Source organism: Polyodon spathula, chromosome 8 (assembly GCF_017654505.1).
Source record: "Polyodon spathula isolate WHYD16114869_AA chromosome 8, ASM1765450v1, whole genome shotgun sequence".
In the NCBI taxonomy this organism is placed as follows: domain Eukaryota; kingdom Metazoa; phylum Chordata; class Actinopteri; order Acipenseriformes; family Polyodontidae; genus Polyodon; species Polyodon spathula.
Genome location: NC_054541.1, coordinates 39,801,647 through 39,815,939, shown reverse-complemented (window position 1 = coordinate 39,815,939; position 14,293 = coordinate 39,801,647). Strand labels below are relative to the sequence as shown.

The 14,293-nt window shown below is 37.5% G+C and overlaps 1 protein-coding gene across 6 annotated transcripts in view; it reads left to right on the top strand.

Annotated features, from left to right (window-relative positions):
- Positions 1 to 11,749, top strand: part of LOC121319942 (myotubularin-related protein 5-like) — a 60,554-nt gene extending 48,805 nt beyond the window's left edge. For 3 of the 6 annotated variants that reach the window (XM_041257925.1, XM_041257927.1, XM_041257930.1), the window contains 14 exons: positions 134 to 229; positions 813 to 893; positions 1,294 to 1,472; positions 2,219 to 2,395; positions 3,347 to 3,448; positions 4,276 to 4,461; positions 5,026 to 5,152; positions 5,575 to 5,705; positions 6,119 to 6,352; positions 7,302 to 7,409; positions 8,557 to 8,774; positions 9,169 to 9,256; positions 9,480 to 9,611; positions 11,035 to 11,749. In XM_041257925.1, the coding sequence (XP_041113859.1) occupies positions 134 to 229; positions 813 to 893; positions 1,294 to 1,472; positions 2,219 to 2,395; positions 3,347 to 3,448; positions 4,276 to 4,461; positions 5,026 to 5,152; positions 5,575 to 5,705; positions 6,119 to 6,352; positions 7,302 to 7,409; positions 8,557 to 8,774; positions 9,169 to 9,256; positions 9,480 to 9,611; positions 11,035 to 11,133 (1,958 nt within the window). In that variant the 3' untranslated portion in view covers positions 11,134 to 11,749. The remainder of the gene's footprint in view (positions 1 to 133; positions 230 to 812; positions 894 to 1,293; positions 1,473 to 2,218; positions 2,396 to 3,346; positions 3,449 to 4,275; positions 4,462 to 5,025; positions 5,153 to 5,574; positions 5,706 to 6,118; positions 6,353 to 7,301; positions 7,410 to 8,556; positions 8,775 to 9,168; positions 9,257 to 9,479; positions 9,612 to 11,034) is intronic. The other 3 variants (XM_041257926.1, XM_041257929.1, XM_041257928.1) reach the window with 3 other exon arrangements.
- The last annotated feature ends 2,544 nt before the right edge of the window (positions 11,750 to 14,293 follow it).

Sequence of the window (14,293 nt, the reverse complement as noted above, 5' to 3'; positions counted from 1 at the left end):
TAAATAATAAGTAAACTATATTTGAAAATTCTATTCTACAATCCACTGATACCAGTGAAATAATAGTAAAAAAAAAAAAAAAAATCATATTGCTTCTACTAGAATGATTGGAAAGTCTTATATGTAATTTCAGATTCTTCAGATAAGCAGAGACAGCCAAAGATTGGAGCCCTTATGAAACAGGTGATGGGCAGCAAAGAAGAGCTTCCAGGTACCTTTAGCAGGGGAGGTGAGACCCTAAAATACGTACAATAATGATGAGCATGCAGGTTTAAGACTGGTCATTGATTCCGACGCTATATTATCACACTTCCAAACGGTCAGCTCAAGCTACTTTTCAAAATCCAGTATTGGCAGACATTTAATCTGTCATCAGGAAGCAATGTTGGTGAAGAACATTCCAAGTGACTTTATTTGGATGTAAACCATACAAATTAAACATTTGTAATGTGTACAGTGTGAGACTGACTCATAGATGTAGCTTCTGGTAACTATGCAAACTTGCCCTTTACCCTTTTATTCAAACAGTATATTAAAAAAAAAAAATGCCTCTGCAAAAGTGATACCAGTGTTTCTGGTGGTGTTTTTTGTTGTATACCATTATTCATTGACAGATGCTGTTCTCAGTTTTGAAATGAAGTGGCAAAATACTTCTTCATTCTTTTCCTGGCAAAGCTTGGTTTTCACTTAAGGGTGTTTTAAAGTTGCTCATTTTAAATATAATATTTGTACAGTATTATATTTAAAGCTACAGCAATTGTATGTTGCTTTTATTAGCCCTTGGTAATGAGGGTATTTTCTGTCCTATTCAGTCTCTGTGCTGGGTCACAGAGCTAGGGCCTTCTCTGTATCACAACATAGAACATTGGTGAAGGCAAGAAACCTTCCGAGAGGTATAGTAGATCAAACCACTGGCTTTAGCTTATGTCTAATCAATCAGTATGCTAACAATGGTAATAATAACCTGCCTTAATCATTGCTGTGTTTTATATGAATCATTGTGTCTCACATAACTAATTTTATGTTTTGATTGTGCTTCCTCCTTACAGTGTAAGTTCTTTGATTTAATGAAAACAACATTTAACCCTTTTTTAATATTCAGTAACTGCTGTATTTTTGAAGACTCCATGTCACTAAAAATGTTTGTTTGGTAAAATGTCTGCAGTGGAAGTGTTTGTGTCTGAAGGTTGAAGAAGCTGCTACTTCCCTTCTCGTACAGGAACCTCTGTGTGTTTCAGTTGCTTCTTTTAAGCCTTTGTTATCCCCGTTGATTTCCTTCCATGTTTATTTTAGGGAAATGGGGCAGTATTCGTGGCAGTGGGCTGATGAGCAGCTATAGCCCAGACATCGGAACCAGGCTAGCAGGAAAAGATACATCATCCCCACAAACCAATGGAGGGCCGTCTGAGGCACACTTCGTCCAACAGCAGAGGGCTTACCTATACATCATAGGAGACAAGTCACAGCTAAAGGTGATATACCTACCCAACAACAAGCCCTAGTGATAATAAATACAGAAGAACTTCTCTTTTGCCCAGGCAATGTTACACTTTAACCTGTTACTAGATTTTAAGTGCGTTTTCCTAATGGTATTACAAGTAAAACCCAGGTTCTCTGGAATTGTGGCTCTTTGGGAAAGTTTACACGTACAGTAAGATTTTCTCATGCCATGGCCATGAAATCTGTACTTTCTAAATTTCAGTTTACCCACTCATGAGAAAAAAATGATTTACAAGTAACTCTGTTTCCCATGATATCCAGTCAAGTGTGTAATGAATAATTAAGTTATCATGAACATCCTGACTTCTAATAAAAGTATTTGATACTTTATCATGAGAATATGGAATAAGTAAAGCAAGGCTGTTGTAGTGTAATGTCAGTACTCTTACTGTAACAGAGTAATTTAGTAAACTCCAAGGATGAAATCAGCCTTTTTAAAAGTAGAAGAGTAATAAGAAAAGGGATACAGCGCAGTCTTCAAAACAAAGATTTATATCTGGGTTGCTCTTTGCTCTATATAGTAACAGTGTTCAATAGACTATGCTAAATTATAGAACATATCTTAAAGCTGCAGGGCAATACAGTTGGCTGCAGTTCAGTAAAATGTATTTAGCCTAGATACTAAATGTATAACCATTTAAAATGTTCCTCTGAAGGAGTACTCTGAATGATAGGAGGTTGTTGAATTGTGCTGTTGTTTTATTTTTGTTTTTCACAGGGTACAAAACAGGACCCTCTTCAGCAGTGGGAAGTGGTACCTATTGAAGTTTTTGATTTGCGGCACGTGAAAACTAGCTTCAAAAAGCTAATGAAGGCTTGTATTCCTAGCTCCACATCCACTGATCCCAACATGACCTATTACCGATGCCTTGAGGAGTCTGATTGGCTGTGTCTAGTAAGTACGGTTTAGTCTCATTAGACAATGCTTAGACACAGTGTTGATTGTACTATTATTGCTGAGCAGAGAATACAAATATGAGCATATGAATTAACCCTCCTGTTATGTTCAAAATTTAGGTACATCTGTTATGTTTTGGGTCATATTGACCCGATGCAATTTCAGACTAATTTAAACAGCCTTAAATTGATTAAGTGTTTTTATTTGCAAAGGTGTTACTCTTTTATGCTGTTTTAGTCCAGGAGCTGTGATGAAACTTATTTGACTGCCAACCTGGGATCTCCTCATTTTGGAATATCTTTACCAGGGAGATGCTGTTGCAATACTGACTGAGAAAATTAGGCTCTGCCTTGTAGATATATATTGTTTATTGTCTTATATATTGTATCTCCAGACAGGTGCAGCCATTTCCAGAGATGATGATAATACAAATATAATAATAATAATAATAATAATAATAATAATAATAATAATAATAATAATAATAATAATAATAACAAATTAAAGTTTGTTTTATTCCTACACACATATCTACATAGATAAGTGCCACGGGTCAGTGACCCGAAACATCTTATTTGTATACGTGACCTGTTCTAAGAAAATAAACATCTCAAAGGTTATGTTTTCTGTGTATAAGGTCATGACCCCAAATTAGGAAAAGTAATAAAATATTATTCAGAAAATGAAAAGAAAAATAGCATTTAAGCTAATTGGAAACTAGAGTCGGGTCAAATAGACTCTAAACCTAATAGGAGGGTTAAGTACATTATCTGAATTTATGTGCTTATGGTCCACAATAAAGTGTTGTATTTTGTTTTGATTACCAGAGCATGCAGAAGTAATTACACACAGAAGTATGTGGTTAACAATGTAGGGACACTCCCTTTCTTTTTTTCTTTCAATGTAATTTTCTGGTAGTTATTTTGTTTTGCTGCTTTGTCTCGGTAGATCCACAAGGTTCTCCAGGTTTCAGTGCTGGTGGTGGGGCTGTTGGACTCTGGCTCTTCCGTTATGGTCAGCCTGGAAGATGGATGGGACATTAGCACACAGGTAACTAAAGACTAAACCTGGCTGAGTCAGTTAACAATACTAGTCTAAGATGATTTGCATCTGCATAGCATTGGTTTATAAGATATGCATAAAAACAACTTGGAACATGAATGAAGTGTTCATGCCATATTAATAGATTACTTATGTTTACAATACAATTAAATACTGTAGTTCTGTGTTTAGATTATCATTAGTCATGTTTATAAACCATAATGAGCTAAACAGTTGAGCTTTTTATCAGGTTTCCCCCCCCCCCCCCCCCCCCCCCCCCACTCACTTTTGCAGATACAATTATATTACCTTTATGAAAGTGTCCCATAGTAAAAGTATACCAAACTGTAATAAAGCACAGCGAAAGCATGGTAAACCATAGATAAAGCATGGTAAAGCATGTTAAAAATATGGGAAAACATGATAAACTATTGTAAATAAATAGTGTACTATGGAAAAAGCTACAAAGCTGTGAATTTACTATGGTACCCTTTTGTAAGGGTAAAGTCCTTGTCTTATTTGCAGAAGTCCTGTAAAAAGTAATCATCAAGACAAAGGATTATGACAGTTCTAACAGTACCATTGTATTCAACTTGGTAAAGATTACAGAAAAGTTGAACTACAATTTTAAAACTTTCCTACTTCATAATCTACTTTTTGCTTTAAACCTTTGGTAGATATCTGTCTAGCTATCTAGCATTCTAGCAATCATGTACTGTTCAATCTACTCTTGAAACTAAAAGTTGTTTTAAACCTACAGTAGCAGTGCTAAGAAACATACAAGTAAACATTAACCACATAGCTTGCTGAACCTGCACAATAATATTTTCCTTCAGGTGGTCTCCCTCGTTCAGCTGCTGTCGGACCCTTACTACAGAACAATGGATGGTTTCCGGTTGCTAGTGGAGAAGGAGTGGCTATCTTTTGGTCACCGTTTCAGCCATCGTGGTGCACAGACTTTGGCCAGCCAAAGCAGCGGCTTCACGCCTGTATTTCTGCAATTTCTGGATTGTGTTCATCAGGTTAGACCTTGGTTTCCATTCCATAACCTAGGGTATTTTATAAGAAGGCTTTAAACCAAACATTTTATAGGAAACATGGGTTATTTTGTTGCATCATGTCTCCAACTCAGGCCTGATTTTCAGAAACCCTTTTTGTACTGTTAGGTAAATGTGTTACAGGATTTTTATGAGTACCAGTTGTAATTTCATCAAGTTATTTAGCCAGACGCGCTTAACTGAAATTCACACGTGTAACTTATCCATGTCCTAAAGATAAACAACCGATAGCACACTTTGATTGGCAACTATTTAACGCAATTTTATTTCTGATTTAATGATATTTGTACAACTTTGTTGACTTGTCCTTCAACTGGATTCTTGTTTAGTTTTCATTGGTGTGGCTCTTTAAAATCAGCAACAAAACAAATCTAGTAATCCTTAGTGTTATGTTGTGTGCTTGTGTGGAACAGAGCACAGTGTCTAGGTGTTTAGCTGTCATAATGCAATACCAGGCTCTTGAGTTGATGTAAATGCAATTATAAAGTTGCTCTTGTGAAACTGCTCTTATATGTCCGTTTTATTTAGATCCACCTTCAATTCCCCATGGAGTTTGAGTTCAGTCAGTACTACCTGAAGTTCCTGGCCTACCACTATGTTTCCAACCGTTTCAGGACCTTCCTGCTAGATTCAGATTATGAGAGGATTGAACTTGGTAAGAGCCTCGTGCCACATTATTTGCCAGCAGTACCCAGCTCAGGCACGGTAGCTCCATTTTAGTTTTATGTTATTTTATTTGTTTTGTTTTTTTTGTTTTTTTTTTACTCGGGGGTGAAAAAAAACTAAAAACATGCAAGTTAATTCCCAGCATGGAATTAATTTGGATTGCGCTTGATTTAGGAGATCATATTCTCCTCAATTATGAAGAGTAAACTGAACTTGTTGTCAGAGATCCAGGTGACCTAAAAAAAGTAGACTTGAAGCAGCTAGAAATAATTTTCGTTAATTACAGTGAAAACCTTCTGCTCTTCTAAACTGATCCCATTATACAAGCCTTTGCATTCAAAGAAATATTAAGTCAACATTAAGATGAATTTGTACATAGAAAAAAACAACAGCATTTTGAATCATCACCAGGTGTGATGTATGAAGAGAAAGGTGAAAGAAAAAGCCAGCAGGTGTACAAGTCTGTTTGGGATTACATTGACCGGCTGAATAAGAAAACCCCCATCTTCTTTAACTACATGTTTGCTCCAGAGGATGGAGAGGTGAGTGTTCTCATAAGAATACACTAATTAGAGGGATGATTGTAGGGCAGTGCCCACACTGAAGAGAACTACCTGTGCACTTTGTTATTGAGAATATTGAAATCTGGGAGTATGGGTCATGGTGTTTACTTTTCCACCATACTGATCTCTCTGATTTTGTATTTACTGGCCTGGCAAGTGATGCATGTTTTTTACATATCTAGTAATGTGTTTTTTTTCTGCCATCTGGTGGTGATAAGATGTAGTCAAAACACTTTTTTTTTTTTTAAGAACAATTTCTGTATTTATATTTATTTAAAGTGTTCCTAATTTGGCTGCTATCAATTTATTAACAATTTATTTATTAGCTAGACCGGGGGAGAAGAGATCTCACCTTTTACTGGATGAATGAGGGTTGACTCTGTTTCCCCCAGGTGTTGAAGCCGTACAGTTTCATCTCAAACCTGAAAGTGTGGGATTTCTACACAAATGAGACCCTGTCAGAAGGCCCCTCATATGACTGGGAGTTGGTGCATGGAAGACAGGAGCAAATGGACGAGAGCGACCGCCAGGACACATCTGCCCCCAAATCCCAGCGCAAAATCATCTGGCCCTGTTACGACAACAGGAGCAAAGTGGAGCCGGATGCCATAACTAAACTCTTCCAGGTGTGTAGCATTTTCATTTTCTTCTCAAGTTTTAGCCCTGACAACGATGTTGCGACCCAAGCACTGGAGATTATGGTAAAAGAAAATAGTAAGGTCTGAACTAGATCTAAAATGAACTTTTAAATTATTTAGCTTGTCTTTAAAAACAGCATTTATGTTGCTGAACATGTTTTAATCTGTATATGTGAAGTCCTGTAGGTCCACGTGCATTCTTCAATTGTTTAGTGAGCTTTTTTGTGGTTTTGTTTTGCAAATAAGACATTAGAGGCATTTGACACATAATTTGATGAGGTTAACTTATGTTAGCTTTTGTTTGTTCATATAGCTAAGCATTACCTATCAGATAACAAACAAGCATTTCCTCATTTTATACCAGCAAGACAAAATCATATACATGCATAACCTGTATCTTTAATTGTTAAAACGGCTCCCTAAACAGAAGGGATAATGATAATATTTGAGCATTTCAAAATATGTTCTGTTAAAAACAAACAAACCAAAAAAAAACTGCTAGTACTCGCATGCTAGCAGAGTGCATAGAGTAAAGTGTGCAAACATTTTTGATGATCGAATGCAGTCAGAGATTACTAGAATACAACTTCCGTCATCAGAAATTCTATTGCAAAGCGTCTGTCCTGCTAGGAAATGACACCCTGTTCCTCTGAAAAACCTTCCAGCATTTCAGTTTGACATGGTTTTGAGTTAGTTCTTTGTTTTGTTGTTAAATTGTTGAGCGATTTTCAATTGCCACCACTGCTATTGATATTATCTTGTCTGCTGCTGTTGCTACTGTGATTGTGTAGGTGGCTACTGCCTGTCTCATTGTGGTGTGATTGAGTGTGACTAAGCTGGACACAAGTACTACATGCATGTAAAAAAAACAAATCGGTGTTGATAACCAGTTCACTGTCTACTGTTTAGTAACATTCCTGAGGTTTTTGTTTAATAGGAGATGCAGTCTCTGGAGATGGAACTGGGACAGGTTTCTGAGAAATGGAAGGATATGTGGGATAAGATCAAAGCCACGCAAAGAACAGAGTCAAAACTGGAAAGCAGGGTAAATGAGCAGACTGCAGCCTAGAACCCCGTTTGTCATGATGGCTTCATTTTTTTATGGGATTGGCACCTGTTATGTGATGGGCACATTCCTTACAGGAGATAGGTATGTTACAAAATACACCTTACCAGTCAAAGAAAAGTTAAGATATTGTAAGTATGACGAGAGTAAGGAAGGTACAGTACAGTATCCCCAAGTTCTTTGCTATCTAACTTTAATGACCACAAGATGGTAGCAAACCAGCAGTAGCACAGTTTCCACTCTATTTGACATTAACAGAAATGTTGCATGTGTCACAGATTCTTCTGAGCATGAACATTTGCTGGAACTTTGTCAGGCCCAACTTTGTATTCATGCACCAACCTAGGAGCTTCTTCTCCAGTGAAAAATACTTCATGGCATATCGATGCTCTGCTTCAGTGACAAAAACAACGTCCATGTTTTAAGGCAAAAGCACCAAGACGCATCATTTTATGCATATTGAATCTATTGCTGTTTTACATTACATTACATTTAACAATGCAGTAGTCTGTTGTGTATCTGACTGCAGTGGGACCAGAGTAAAGGTGGATATCTATAAAGACGGATAAATGAATACAGTTTTAACTGCCATTATACACAGCTGTAACAATTACTATACTCACGCAGTTATTGTTTTGAGATTTAGCTTTGTTAGGGAGCTCCCCTAAATCCCTTGTTGTTTTCCTCTGGAGCAGACGCTGTCCTCCATGTAAACAAACTCTTTTGCTCTGCGCCTGTCTGTGTAGCCATGGCAGTGCAGTCACCTCAAGCTGTGCACAGGCTCTCCGGGCACGCCCCCTAGCCAATCGGGACTTCCCGATAAGCTCAGCACTGGGTGAGCCTTCCTGCTGAATTGATTGCCTAGCAACACGTTTCCTGTTAAGAGTCCGAACTGCTTTCACAAAGGCACACATCCCACAAGATCCTCCCTGTCATAGTGCTGTATGCAGTTGCATTAGTGTCGGTAATTCACACAGTAGCAAAATGCATAGCTTTACAATTTCGTTACATTTTTTTCAATTATAAGCACAACTCTCTTTCCTGTAGCCTTTTGTAATCCTGAAGAGCTTGATCATGGTGGATGGTAAAGCCCTTACGTAATGTCCTCATACCTTTTTGCTTTTAGCACTCGCTGTCCAGCTCTCTGCTAATGTCTTCAAACCTGAGTCACCACCGGCGGTCACAGGGCATGTATGTGAAGGAGACCAGGGTTGGCTCCTCCCTCAGCCTGTCTATGGACAGCGAGAGCAGTGTCACTGCCACACCTTCCAGCGGCATGGGGCGTGGCCAGCAGAGCACCAGCACCCTTTACAGCCAGTTCCAGACCTCTGAGAGCGAGAACAGGTACAGAATGTGAAAAGCAGGAGTCGACCCTATCGGGGGGTGGGAAGGGTTGTGAGTAGGGGTGCACTGGTTATTTGGTTCAGTGTTAGTCTGGACACTGAGTTTATGGAGAAAAGTGTCCAAGTAGGTAATCTTAATTTTGATAATCAATTGTAATTATTATTATTTTTTTTTTAAGCTCAGGATTTTTAATTGTACTGTACAGCACACCATTTTAATTCGTACTGCGCAGGGTAATCGCTTCTCATCAACTTAAGTCTCCAATTAATTTCATGAGTCTTCCTCTCCTCTCTCAAATGCATGAACCTGCTGCTTTTGTAAGAAGCATTCTTATTAAAAATAACTTCCTTTTTCTTTACCTTTGACGTGTTCACAGTGTGCTCTTTTCTTCTAGGTCGTTTGAGGGAATACTCTACAAGAAGGGTGCTTTATTAAAGCCATGGAAACCCCGCTGGTTTGTGCTGGACAAAACTAAGCATCAGGTAAAGTTAATAAACAGCTGTCTGTTTTTAATTCTAAACAAATAGTATTTGCTCCCTCTAATACAAGCAAACAAACTGCTCTTTCGATGTATTTATAATAGCAATATTTGATTAGGATTCAAACCCATTGCCTTCTCAGAAATATCTATGCCAGCAACTGCTCTCAGTGCTTCCATAGTTATCCAGCAGTTTTCATGTAACACTGGACTCTTCTCTCATCTAGTTGAGGTATTATGATGCCAGGCAAGATAAAGACTGTAAAGGAGTGATTGATCTTGCTGAAGTGGAGTCAGTTATCCAAGGGACACCCACCATGGGAGCCCCGAAAAATATTGATGAAAAAGCCTTCTTTGATGTGAGTATACCAACTCTAGGGTGTTTCAGCAAGATATATTTAATTCATATATACATTTCCCAATGAGCTCCATAATTTGTGTGTATTTGTAATTATGAAAAATTCTTAAGTTGTCTTAATTTGATTCTTCAGCAATATCCCTGCAAAATGTGTTGTATAATCTAGAACCTTTTTTAACTTGGTTTGTTGTACAAGTTTGTATCAGTTGTTTTTTATTTATTTAGTCTAGAGAGAGATAGCACTGAGGCCACATACATAAGCACGGATGAAAAGTGTCCACAAAACAATGGGAATCAGCGCTTTTAATATTTCCCAAGGGCATCCATGCTATTTGTGTAGATCTTGGTGAGGTTTCTTCATTTTCATATAAATGGCTGGCAAAAATAACCATGCATTCTAAATTGTTGAAGGCTCAGGTTCAAACCACAACTTCCATATACTAAGTTGTTTTTTTCTTCATTGTATCTTATGTACCAAACTGCAATTCTAAATTCAATCAATCTAAACTATTGAGTTTGAGAAGTGTGTTTCCATCTGATATTGTATGGCATCAAGTCAATGGAAGAAGAAGCATCGTATAATATGTATTCATTTCTTTGCTAGATGTTTGACGCTACTTTCCCCAGAGATCCCAATTTAGATTTATTTTTAATCTTTGCACAGACATGGTGGTGTTCTCCAATTGATCTGGATTATGAAGAACAGATAGTAAATGTTGAACTTTTTTGGCATTTTTGTATTTAGACATGTAAAGTGAGTGCTTTGTGCCATTCTGCAACATCTACAGAAGTACTGACTGATTGTCTGACTCCAGACTGCACTTTATATTAACTTGGTTCATAAAGACCAGATTTCCCATTGTTTCTCCTTGCGCTGCATTTGTTTCCCCTTTTTTTGTTTTAACTTTTAGTTTGAAACAGAATACTTTTAAGTTCAGGGACTGAAAACACCAACATATCAATTAACATTTTTTAATTGGGTAGATATAATATCATGTAATAAGAATATGAAGGGATCAGTAATACAACGTAAGTTACAGCAGCCTCCTAGCTCGCGCTGCTTGTACAGAGCTCTTTTTTTATCATTACTGCTGCTACTACAAGTTAACATTACCCACGATCTACCAGCCCACCAATTTTAAATTATTGCTCCTTAAAAAAATAAGGGATAAGCTACCAGTTTTATTTTTTTGTAAACTGTTGTTTAGCCATTGATAACAATTTAAACAGCAGAGAAGTTAAGGATCCACTAAAGTAAATATCACAAACAATAATGGATAATGCATATGCACTAGTTGCTTCAGATTGCAGTTGTATTTGTCAAACCTTTGGCTTTCAGGGGCCGAGTGGCAAACTGAGGTCTTTTTGTTGTTCAAAAAAGTAATGCAGTCCACCCAATCTTACATATGTGTTTCTCATTGCAGCTGAAGACAACAAAAAGATTTTACAACTTCTGTGCACAAGACAGTCAGAATGCCCAGCTGTGGATGGACAGTATTCAGAGCTGCTTGTCCGATGCGTGACATCTTCAAAGAAAGCTAAATCAGCCTGGGTTATATGGAGACATTTTCACCTAGCTTTGGGAAAATTTGTTCCTCATAGCACTGGGTGGGAGTTGTGTGAACTAAAGACATGAGACTACTCCTGTCTCCAATTGCAGTGGTCCCACGAAAGCATGAGTGGAAGGGTGATTGGGTGACCTTGTTCAGTATTGGTGACATTGCAAACTGATGATGTCGTGTCAACGTCTTCCTGTGTTTTTGTCCTTTTTTTGTTTGTTTTTGGTTTTCTATGGCTACTGCAGTTGTCTTACTGTTTTCACAACACCTCTGGTGAGTCACTGTTACCATAAAGGACACTTAGTTTGTCACTGTTGGGGCTACTCTTGAATTCATGACCAATAACGTATACTTTGTTTCAGATAAAATGCAGCAGTCTCCAGACTACAAGTGCGGTCCCAAATTGGCATTCCTTGGTAGTTTCTCAGTTGAATATGTCAGAATTCAAAGTTTTTTGGTTTTTTTCCAGCCTGATTTGTACACTATAGGCCTTTATTGCTGGCCTGATCAACATGGGATTTCCTGAAGCAGCCAGGTTCTCTTGTATAAAGAAATTGTGAGATAAATAAATAATATATATCACACACACATTTATACATACTGTCTTCCAAAGCGTCAAATGCAGTAGACCGTGTTTTGATTGGAGTTAACTTCCTCAAAGACACTGGTCAAGTCAAGCCTCAATTTGATTGAATTCAGACCTCTCAACAGACCAAGTTTAGTTCTCTTTGTAAATTCATCATTTCTTGTTCAGTTTAGGCCCTGTGGGATTCACCTGACCAAGGCTCCAGTTTATTTACTGTATATAAACCCACGCAGAGATATCGCAAACATTTTTTCAAATTTGGTTGGACAAAAGCACTTGTAACTGAACTTGAATCACCAGGCTTTAATGCACTAACAACTAGGCAGCACTGCTGTGGAAACATAATTAAACTAACAATAATTGATTGTTTATTAAACCTATATACTGTGTTTTTAAATGTACTTTTTGTTTTAATGTGGTCTATCAAGGCAGTGATTTTACAGCCATTTTGTAGTCTGAGGCAGTGGTAATGAGAGAGGCATTAATAACCAGTAAGATTTGGGGTGGCCTATAAGGAACTGTAAGCAAATTCAGTTTGTTCTGTATTTTAAATTTTATATTTTTTTTGTTTTGTTTTTATTTAGCAGTCACCAATTATTTATTATTTACTCCCAATTTAGAGCATCCAATTATTACTGTAGGCTCAGCAAACCGTTGCAAACCCCTGCGCTGACTCTGGAGCAGCGACTGCTTCTTTTCACACTGCAGACTCACCATGTAGCCACCTCAGAGCTTCAGCGTTGGAAGACAACGCAGCTCTGTGCCTCTTACAGGCAAGCCCGCACGCACCCAGTCAGACTACAGGAGTCGCTGGTGCGCGGTGAGCCAGGGACACCCTGGCCGACTCAAGCCCCCCCCTGCCACCCTCTGGGAACTCTCGTTCATGGTAGGCAATGAAATAAACTGGATTCGAACCGTCGACATCAAGGCTATAGGATTCATCCTGCACTTTAGCCTTTACTGGATGTGCCAATCAGGAGCCCCTAAATTTACAATATTGATAACATTTTTCATCTGTATTGGTTTGCTATTTACATGGAAAACCTTGACAACCTAAGGAAAAAAAGTTTAAGAATGCCAGTTTGAGTATGTGAGTATACATCCACCCAGGGAAATAGAGAATGTCAAGTCGTAAAAAATGAATAATTACAACTGTTTACAGAGCAGCTACCAACAATATTTAAAGCGCTTCCTTTTTTGTTGCTGTTATGAAACCACTATTAATGTTTAAAATGTAAGGGATGCATGAGGAGAACGAAGGATATATTATGTTGTGATTATTAACTTACGCAAAGTACAGTTATTAAATGAAGCAAAGCAAACGGGGGAAAGGGGAAGCCCAGAATAGCTAGTGGATGCTAGTGTTTACAGAACCCAGCTGTGAGAGGTTTTAACTTGCTGTTCCAGTTAATGAGCATGTTCTTGACATCTTGGAATTACTGAATGCAAATACCACCACTTCCCCCTTTGTTGTGTTCCCACATGTCTTTTTGTAAGAACGGTTTTCAGTCCTTTTTTATTAAAATGGATTGGCTGCTTCTAAATACCAGGTTTTGTTCTTTTGTTGTACATGACGTCCCATTCCCAACATTGCTCTTGTTAAATTCGCTATAGCTGCAGAATGTTCCATTCACCGTATAGGTCTCGAGTGTCGTTTTGAAAGCACACGTTTATAGATTTTCATTTAAAAACATCTCTGAAAGCCTAGGTTTCAGGTTTTTGGGGGTTGTTTTTAATCATTTCATCTAGATAATGAAAGAGTAACCAGCTGCTCCCTCTGTTGATGGGCATGCTTTACACTTAGTAACATGCTTTTACCACATTTACACTGGTGAGATGAAATGACCTAGAAGGTGAAATCGTAAAAGAAAATGGTGCAGTACCAGTTACCAAGCTACAGTCTCTTTCAGTCTCTGCAGTTGGAAAACAAAAAAAAAAAAGTAGCAATACGTGTGGTATTTGCATGTTTAACAGCATGCTTGAGATTCCAGTGAGCAATGTGACAGGTTCCAATCAGGCTGAAATAGAAATTCAACTTGTGGTATCTTCCAAAAATGTGGTGGTGGTCAATTGAAACATCCCACTGTGAAAGAGAAGTGGAATTTACTGTACCTTTTGTTCCTAAATCCCCTTCTATTTTAAAGTATTTGAACAAACCTGCATGCTCACGTTGATATCCTGTAACCACACAGTCAAGCATTGTTACTTTTAGTTTCACCCAACAGGCTTCCTGGTGCAACAGAATAGACAAAGCAGTAGAGTCATGTACAGCTATGGCCAAAATTTTAGCATCACCTAGAATTTTCAGATTGAGACATTTAAAAAAAAAAAAAAAAAAAAAAAAAAAAAAATATATATATATATATATATATATATATATATATATATATATATATATTTTATATTTATATTTAAAAAAAAATGTTATATATGAAAATTTTTTAAATTTTTTAAAATTTCTTATATATATATATATATATTTTAATGTGTGTGAACATTGACTAGGAATTATCAAAGTATAAAATGAACAAACATAGC